This window comes from Hibiscus syriacus, unplaced genomic scaffold (genome assembly GCF_006381635.1).
Source record: "Hibiscus syriacus cultivar Baekdansim isolate YM2019G1 unplaced genomic scaffold, ASM638163v2 tig00110882_pilon, whole genome shotgun sequence".
Lineage (NCBI taxonomy): Eukaryota > Viridiplantae > Streptophyta > Magnoliopsida > Malvales > Malvaceae > Hibiscus > Hibiscus syriacus.
In genome coordinates this window covers 564055-574496 of record NW_024062896.1, presented here as the reverse complement: position 1 = coordinate 574496, position 10442 = coordinate 564055, and the positions used below count along the sequence as shown (strand labels likewise).

Sequence of the window (10442 nt, the reverse complement as noted above, 5' to 3'; positions counted from 1 at the left end):
GGGGTGGGAATGCATGGGGGAGGGATCAACATGGGATGTGGGAATGCATGGGGGAGGGGATGCATGGGACGTGGGAATGCATTGGGTGGGAATGCATGGGGGAGGGGATGGTGCATTGGACGTGGGAACTGTGCATGGATATGCACGGCGAACGGTGTAGGTCACGGTGGTAGGTAGGTCGCCATGGAGTCTCGGCGACCAAGGTCCTGTAGCTGTAGCTGCATGCATGCATGCGTTGCATCATAGCTCATAGCTCAGCTGCATGCATGCGTTGCATCATAGCTCATAGCTCAGAGATTCCTGCACCCGTAGCTGTATGTGTTGCATCTATAATTACGTTATTGCAGCGTTAATTTAGCTGTGAGCCTTTCAATGCTCAATAGTTAACGCTCAGTTGCTTTATATAAAGGATATGGGGTATAGGGTAGAAGCACAAGCAGAACCAGCACATATAAATTTTGCCGAGAGAAATAAAAGGAATAAGAAGAAAAGAAGATAAAGGCTCAAACATAGTTGAGGTAATTTTTTAATTGTTTAATTTAGTTTATTATATGAAATTATTAGTTTGTTAGTTTCGGGTTTAGCTTAAGTTATTAGTTTGTTAGTATAAATTATTAGTTTGTTAGTATAAATTATTATATTAGTTTATTAGTTTGTTAGTTTAAGTTATATTATATTAGTTTATTAGTTTAAGTTATATATTATATTATATAAAAAATTATTAGTTTGTTATATCTAGTTAATTAGTTTGTTAGTATAAATTATTAGTTTGTTAGTTTAAGTTATATTATATTAGTTTATTATATCTAGTTAATTAGTTTGTTAGTATAAATTATTAGTTTGTTAGTTTAAGTTATATTATATTAGTTTATTAGTTTAAGTTATATATTATATTATATAAAAAATTAGTTAATTAGTTTCTTAGTTTAAGTTATTAAATATAAAAAATATTAATTAATTTGTTAGTGTCTTTAAACGTATATTAGGTTGTTCGTTGAAGTTGAAGTTATATTATAAAAAAATTAATTAGTGCTTAATTAGTTTGTTATTTTAACTAAGTTATATTATAATAAAGAAATAGTTTATTAGTTTAAGGTATATTAATATATTAGATTATATAAAATTAATTTGTGGGAGCTATTGTTGTTAAATAAATATTTTGTTTACACATACATGACATTATTTTACAATATTTGCCCACGTACAGATTGATTCGAAGAAAGAACAAAGGAAAAGAAAGTAAAGGAAGAAGGCATAAAGACGTGAGTAATTTATTATTTTTTGTTGTCCATTTTTTGTTGTTGTGTATGTGTAAATTAGTTAGTTAGTAAGTTTATATTAGATTATATAAACTAATTTGTGCGAGATAATTTCCGTTTTAAAAAATATTGTGTTTAAAAATATTTAGTGTTGTTTTAAAAATATTTTGTTTAATTTACATTGTATGTGTATTAGTAAGAAGTAAAAATTAATTAAATGAAATAATCCGGACAACGCATTATCTCGCGAAATAATTATTTCGAGAACATTATCTCGACAGTTTTGCCTAACAAATTTGTTTGATATTTAAAAAAAAATATTATCAAACTAATCATTATTATTAGTAATAATTACTAAATGATTAGTATCAAATCTAAATCATTAAATATTTATAATAAATAATTATTAGTGATTATGACTAAATCATATTATTATTAAATCATTAAATATCAAATCATTAGATTAATAGTAATTATCAAATCATTATTAGGTTTATTAGTAAGCAATCAATCAAGTTAAATATAACTTTTATTTGATCATTAATATAATAGTATATATTATATTTAATAATTTATGAAATTATCTTATCTAATTTTTTAATCTAAATTAATTTATTTTTTTATTTGTAGAGAAAATGAGCAACAACTTTTCACGATTGTCCATTATAATGGACAGATTATGGAAAATGAGGTCGGAGTAGTTTTTCAGTCTGAAAAACCAATAAATATGATGTTCAAAAAAGACATCACATTTATAGAAATGAAGCATAAGATAGAAAGAAAAATTCGAGCTGCAGTGGATGGTTTGAGGTATAGGTTTATGATATGCTCTAACCCAGTCAGATATGCTGCAGTTCCACTTGAAGAAGATGATGATATTGGAACCATGGTTGGATTATATGAGTCAACCAATATAGCAGTTATTGAATTATTTGTTGATGTGCGTAACATATGTGATGTTCCTGGGTCATCAAGAGGTGTGGCTCAAAATCCATCTGAAATGGCTTTATATAGTCAGTTTGAGGAGCCGACATACAGGTTCCCGAACAGTTTATGGCACTATTGGAAAGTGTAAATGAAGTCGGGGGGACATCTACAGCAGCAGAGTATGAGACGAGAAACATACCGGAATTGGTTGTTGATATTGACGCTGAAAATCGATGGGGAGAAATTCATGATGATTCAAGCGAAGATGAAGAAACTGAAGAACCCGTTTTGGGCGGCGACGAAAATATTTTTGGTGGAGGTGCAATTGATGAAGTTCCGACACCGTATGAAGCTACTCCTCACATGTACGAGATAGATTATGATGCAATGAGGGCACCTGAATTCCAGACATGCCACATTTACCTCCGTACCAAATGACTGAATCATTCGATAATTTGGTGAATTTTCAGTTGGGGTGCAATTCAGAGGAAAAAATGAAGCTACGCTGGCTATTAAAGAGTACTGCATCAAATGCCATGTTGATGTCCATGTTGCAGAGTCCAACCAGAAAACCCTATACGCAAAGTGTGTAAAATATGGCCCAGAGTGCAAGTGGAAGATCAGAGTGTCGAAAAATCAAAGGCACGATGTTTGGGTCATCACGAGGTACAATGGTTCGCACACATGTTTGCGAAACTCCATCGAACAAGACCACCGACTATTGGACTCCGATGTAATATGTGAATACGTGAAGGCGATGGTTGAAAAGGATCCAAGGATATCTTGTTCAGTGTTAGCTGCATCTATTCGAAGCCAATTTGGATATCAAGTAAAATATGGCAAGGTGTGGAATGCGAAAATGAAGGCAATGAAGTTGACGTATGGAGATTGGGATACATCGTACAATGAGCTACCACATTTGCTACAAGCAATGAAGCGATTTATCCCAGGAACTATAGTGAAGTCTCAAACCATGCCCGCATATGACGAAGAAGGTCAACTTCTGCCAGGGAAGAAAATATTTCATAGACTATTTTGGGCATTCAAGGCATGTATTGAAGGATTTCCATTTTGCAAATGTATGATCCAAGTAGATGGTACGTGGTTGTATGGTCAATATAGGCATGTACTTTTGATGGCAGTTGCTCAAGATGGTGAGCGAAATATCTTCCCAATTGCATTCTCCATTGTTGAGGGAGAGACAACAGAGGCTTGGGATTTCTTTCTGACCAATCTACGTCAATATGTCGTTCGTGAAGATGGAGTTTGCTTGATATCCGATAGAGGAACGGGTATTTTGGCGGCAATTGAACGACCAGGAAGTCGTTGGATACCTCCGTATGCATATCCGACATTTGTATCCGTCATATTGGCAAGAATAGTATCGACCAGTTTCATAACGCACATATTCGTAGCGAGATAGTCAGCATGGGTAAGTTTTATTTTCAATATTTGTGTATTTTTTACGTGGTTTTTTTAATTGCGGTTTAACACAATATATTATGGAACAGGATACAAACTACGTCGATCAAATTTTGACAAGAGATTGGAGAATTTGAAGGTATTTTACGATGATCAGCGTGTTTGGAAGTGGGCTTCAAAAATACCGCGGGAAAAATGGTCGCAAGCATACGATGAAGGTCGGAGATACGGACATATGACCACAAACCTTGTTAAGGCCATTAATTCGGTACTAAAAGGTACACGCCATCTCTCAATAGCGAGTGTGGTGAAAGAGACGTACTTTAGACTGGGTAAAGTTTGGTCGGACAAAGGCAAGGAAATTGAGAGTCTCATAAATAGAGGTAAAACTTGGGCTCCTACAGTGGTGGAATCAATGGAAGCAAATGAGCGATTGGCAACATCAATGGTTGTTCATAATTCGACCGAGTTGGTCATACTTTGTCGTGTCGTGCATACGTCGTAACGTCGGAGGAGAAGACCAAACATTTAGAGTTGATTTACGACACAAATGGTGTGATTGTGGTCGTTTTCAGGCATGGAAATATCCATGTGCTCATGCAGTCGCTGCATGTATGTATGCTGGTGTAAGCGCATACACTTATGTTTATAAATGCTTCCACCTACGTAGGATATTAAATGTCTACAGCTATGTGTTCAGACAGATCCCAAATGAATCATTGGCCCAAAAGGATCATGATGAATGGCTACCAAATCCAATGCTTCGCAGAAGTCCAAAGGGTCGACCTGAGTCCACTCGAATTCATACCAGTATGGATTTTCATGCTATAGAGAGAGGTCAAGCAAAGAGATGCGGATTATGTAGGGGTGAAGGCCATTCAAAAAACAATTGTCCTAATTTACCAAGATATAGGCCTCATCATTAGTAATCATATATGTATTTCTATGTATTTATTAATCATTATAAAAATGATTTAATAATGATTTAAATATTTAATGATTTGATGATTTAGTAATGATTTGATAATAATCATTATAGTAATGATTTGATAATAATCATTATAATAATGATTAAGTAATAATCATTATAAAAATGATTTAATAATGATTTAAATATTTAATGATTTGATGATTTAGTAATGATTTGATAATAATCATTATAGTAATGATTTGATAATAATCATTATAATAATGATTTAGTAATAATCATTATAAAAATGATTTAATAATGATTTAAATTTTTAATGATTTGATGATTTAGCAATGATTTGATAATAATCATTATAGTAATGATTTGATAATAATCATTATAATAATGATTTAGTAATAATCATTATAAAAATGATTTAATAATGATTTAAATATTTAATGATTTGATGATTTAGTAATGATTTGATAATAATCATTATAATCATGATTTTATAATAATTATTTAGTTATTATTTAGAATACTAACAAATGAGTGTACAAGTGTGGATTACTGAGTTTAAATTTATACATAGTCGAATTTATGTATGATTTTTAAATATTTAATGATTTGATACTAATGATTTACTAATTATTATTAATAAGGATTTATTGTTAATATTTAATTATTTGATACTAATGATTTAAAATAGTTGATTACTAAATATTTAATTATTGATACTAGTAATGATTTGATACTAAAAATCATTGTTAAGGTAAAAAAAGTAGTCTAATTTCAATAAATAATTTGTAATAAATAGCAAACGAGTTTACAATTGTTGTCGATGTCGGGGTGTTGTTGAATGATAATGTCGGGGCGGACGTCTGATACGTTGTGGCCGTTGTGGCTCAGGAGTATTGTACCCATCCCCCTCATTCATTGGGGGTATTTGAACTGTCATGTGTTCAAAGTCATACGTCGACGAAAACGTAGGAGAATAGATGGGTGCCTCAGGCTGCACAAACTCTGGTATGTATGCCGGGCCAGTAGAATTATCAACTGCGTGATGCAACGATTGTGGTGCGCTATTATCCACATCGGTCATTTCCGCTTCAGTTGTAGAGATGAACTCCCACTCCACTCGGTAGAGAGTATTCAGCTTTACCAAATCTTTTCTTAAACCTCAAAAATTGTCGCCTCTCTACTATTGTTGTGAGGAACGCTTTCCATTATCCAAAAAATAAGCAAGGTAAGCCGAAGTCTCAAAATTAAAGTCGTCGTCTTGAATGGTGTCAAGAGTTGGCATGAATGAAGCCCTATTGTTCCAAGCATTAATGTAGGTTGCATGCTTCTCAACCCAATTAACGCTTTCTTTACGACGACCATCAAATCTGTGCAGGTCGTCATGCGTCTCAACCCAATTCACTGGACGACGACCATCTAAGTTTTGGAGGAGGTCATGATCCCATGGACTCCGCGGAATAGGTTGGTGGAAGTGGAATTACCTCAGCACTCTATCCCCAAATTGGATCTCAACAAAAGCAAAATTGATCAATGGTGTAACAGCACACCAATATTGAAACCCATCTAAAATATCGTGCGGTATCAACGCAAATAATTCTTCATTCATGTATGGTCTCCAATTAACTGTAAAATTACAAAAACAATAAAATTTATTTAAATCAGATATAGTTAATTTAAATAATAATTAAAAAATACAAATTATGCATACCTCCTTTTTGGCCTTAATGTCGATCTTCAACCTGAACTCTTTAATGTTGTTGTGCACCAACCCTGTGCCTTCAATTTTATGCCTCCATCTGTATATCAATCAAAACAAAAATAGAGACATTTTGTTCAATAATTTTAATCAAAATAAATATTTTTTAATTAATATTTTATATTAAAATAGAGGATTCATATTACCTTCCGGCAAGTGGAAAGTCAACCGCAGTCCGACTAATCGGTGTCAAAAACGGAAGTCTATTCCAAGCCCATGATTGTAGCAGCAATAGACATCCACCGATTTCTACTGTATTATTATCATTCACGACTAATGACGCCTTGCACATCTCACGATACAAGAACGCCAATATCGCCGAACCCCAGCTATATTGCCTACAATTCTCAAATTTGTTAAAAAAAGAAGATACTGAGTGTGAACATAACTACCGGATTTATCAGGCATCAAAATTCCCCCAATCAATTGTAATATATATGCTCGTGTTGCATATATAATTTCATGCTCCGTACTATTTGATTGAAGTTGAAATTCATTCTTCAACCATGACAACCTCACCCGCCACCCTTTACACTCTGGTGGTACGGGCGCTTTCCCAAGAAACAAGTTGCAAAGTTGTTCCACCTTATTAAACTCATGTGACATTACCACCGGCATCCCATTAGTTTGGACCCCGAGTTGCATTGCCACATCCTCCAAAGTTATCGTGCATTCGCCACACGGCAAATGAAACGTGTGCGTTTCTGGTCTCCAACGTTCAATCAACGCACTGATCAAACCTGGGACCAACTTGTAATCTCGCACAAATGTGATATACCAAAATCCAGCCTCTTGCAAATTTTCTTCTATTAGTGGGTGTGGCTTGGGCACTTTATGTAGTCAAAGACGAAGGACTCGCTGCTCGTCCTCCTACAATTAAATATTTCAAAAAAATTATCACAATCATAAAATAATATTCAAATATTTATTAATTATAATTCATTAAACAAATATTTTATTCACCATTATTCCCAAATGACTTGAAATATGTTCATTGTCAAGCCTCAACAGTGGAATTTGGTCAGCCATTGGAATGAATCTGTAAAAAAAATTAAACAACAATATTTAAAAAATCATTTAATATAATCTAATATAAACTAACTAACTAATTTACAACACTAAACTTTAATATAATAGCTTATAATATAATAAACTAATAAACTAACAAACTAAACTTTTTAAAATATAAGTTAAACGTAAACGCTAAACCCTTAAACAACTAATAAAATATTCTTCTATATAACTAAAACTAACTAATAAACTATTTTTCATTATAATATACTACTAATAAACTTACTAACTAATTTTTATATAATATAAATTCAACAAACAATATAACTTAACTATTTAACTAACACAAACTAATTAAATAATTTTTTATATAACTAACTATTAACAATACAAACTAATTAATTATTTTTAACTATATAACTATCAAACATATACTAATTAAATAATTTTTAATTTATGTATACTATAACTTAAACTAACAATCATATACCCTAAACTAACAAACTAATTAGCTGCTTTTTGTTTTACCCTAAACCCTAAACTAACAAATTAAACATTTATAATAATAAACTAATTTAAATACAAAAAAATTTACCTTATCTCCCTTTCTTCTTCTTTCTTTCCTTTCTCCCTTTCTTTCTTTCCTTTCTCCCTTTCTTTCTTTCTCGGCTGCAATCTCTTCTCCCTTTCTTCTACAATCTCTTCTCCCTTTCTTTCTTTCTTTTATAACCGGCTGCCTCAATTATTTCACCAACCGACTGCCTTAATTATTTCACCAATAATTGTACAATTGCAGCTATGATATTTCACGCAGCAATGGTTCAATTATTGTACCAATTATTTCACATGCATGCAGCAATGGTTCACATGGTTTCATTGGGAGCTGTAGGCATGCAGCATGCACACGTGAAGGAATCTATATGGCTGCATGTGAATGGATGATGGGAATGGACGATGGGAATGGCGCCGGGACTACATGTGAAGGAATCTATATGGCTGCATGTGAATGGATGATGATGGGAATGGCGCCGGGACTACATGGCGACCTACAAGGTCGCCGGGACTACATGGCGACCTACAAGGTCGCCTAGGCTGCATGGCGACCTCTCTATTCCACTGCATGGCCACCTCGCATGGGGAGAACGCTCGTATGGCTCGCATGGGGAGAACGCTCGTATGGCTCGTATGCATGGGGAGAACCATTGGCTCGTATGGCTCGTATGCATGGGGAGAACCATTGGCTCGTATGGCTCGTATGTCACTCCGTATGTCACCCCGTTTGGCCACCTCGCATGGGGAGAACGCTCGTATGGCTCGTATGCATGGGGAGAACCATTGGCTCGTATGGCTCGTATGCATGGGGAGTATGGCTCGTATGCATGGGGAGAACCATTGGCTCGTATGGCTCGTATGCATGGGGAGAACCATTGGCTCGTATGTTCCCGTATGTCGCCTGGATTGCATGGCGTCCTACAAGATCGCCTGGATTGCATGGCGACCTCCAAGACCACTGTATAATTCACCCCATTCCAGCAATTAATCTGGGATGTGCACCATATCGTGAAAAAAAAAATCGAGAACATTATCTCGTGAATTCACCCAATTAGAATCATATTTTTAACATTATTTTTTTTTTAATTTGAAAGACGTTGACATCAGCAAGAATTTATACTTTCTACGCCACTTGGTGAAATCTTAGCGTTTTGGTTTACCTAAAGTTCATCTCTTTCAGTTCCCACTCTCGTGGTAATCACGCAATCTCAATCAAATAATTTCTTATTAAAACCCATTAACCCCACCAATATAATTTTATTTTTATTTATATATATAAAATTATCAAAATGCAACAGTCTTCCACACCAGTTACAGGCTACCCAGTACACAACGCTAATGGCTGCGCTCCGCCACCACATACGACTACCTCCGCTACTACCTACCCGTACGTTAATTCCAACCCATACCCTTACTACCCAGAGCCGCCGCCGCCTCAATACCGACGCCAAACCTTCTTCCGCCGCTTTTTCATCGCCCTGGCCTTCCTCTTATTCATCTTCGGCATCATACTCCTCATATTCTGGCTCGTCCTCCGCCCCCACCTCCCTGACTTCTCGGTCCAATCCCTCTCCCTCTCCAACTTCAACGCCTCGAACCAGCGCGTGAGCGCAACGTGGAGCGCACAGTTCCGTGCCTCAAATCCCAATAAAAAACTGTCCATCACCTACGGCGACGTCATCTCGTCGATTTTCCACGGCGACTACTACTTGGCCGAGACGAGGATCGGTCCGTTCTCGCAGGGCACGAGAGACGTGAGGACGTTAGACGCGAGTTATTCCGTTGTGGATTCTTTCGTGGACGGGAGGGTGGTGGACGCAATGAATGGGGAGAGGAGTCGCGACCGGGTCAGTTTCAACGTCAAGGTGGTGGCAGACGTGGCGTTTCAGTACGGAGGGTGGAGAGGAAGGCGAAGGTTGCTTAGGTTTTGGTGTGATGACGTAACGTTGACTGGTTCGTCGGGGAAGATGACCGGTGGACCTAAAAGATGCACCGTTGGTTGATTTACCGTAAGTTTTTTTTTTTAAGTTCAATCTAGCTTCTTACCTGCTTTGAATATTACGATACGAAAGTGTTGTCCCGTATGCTATTTTAATTTAAAGATTACTTTTTTAAGTGTTATGTTTATATTATCCATTGCTTCATTTTATCTTTTTACATAATTTATCATGGTGTCACACATCATATTTTTATGTGTTTTAATTGTTATGAATTTATTTTTAAAAATCGTTTATTTAGTATCTCATTTTATGTATTACATGAAAAAAATATTTATATTATGTTTGTATAACTTTATCGTTTTACATTTTATTTTTTTAATAAAAAATTTAATAGGTAAAACTGTTTGAGTAATATATTGAATTTTTTTTATTATATTAGATAAAAAAATTCATTTCTTCAATTTGAATATTTGTTAACGAAAAAAATAATTTCTTCAATTAGAATATTTATTATATAGTATTTGGTGAAAGTCATCCAAATTACATGGTGACTTCTGAAGCCATATTTGTATTTGTATATGCATAAAACCTCGAGAAAACATTACATTCCACCTGATTTCTAAATTTTATCAGGTGATTCAGAC

The 10442-nt window shown here is 34.8% G+C and overlaps 1 protein-coding gene across 1 annotated transcript; it reads left to right on the top strand.

Moving 5' to 3' along the window:
• Positions 1-9125: 9125 nt before the first annotated feature.
• On the top strand, positions 9126-9869 carry LOC120144125 (NDR1/HIN1-like protein 26). Its single transcript, XM_039158268.1, has one exon. The coding sequence runs from the start codon at positions 9148-9150 to the stop codon at positions 9859-9861; it is 714 nt and encodes a 237-aa protein (XP_039014199.1). The 5' UTR covers positions 9126-9147; the 3' UTR covers positions 9862-9869.
• Positions 9870-10442: the final 573 nt, after the last annotated feature.

Bases quoted from the DNA above. Each gene is read 5' to 3' on its own strand.
- LOC120144125 (XM_039158268.1), top strand. From the start codon at position 9,148: ATGCAACAGTCTTCCACACCAGTTACAGGCTACCCAGTACACAACGCT.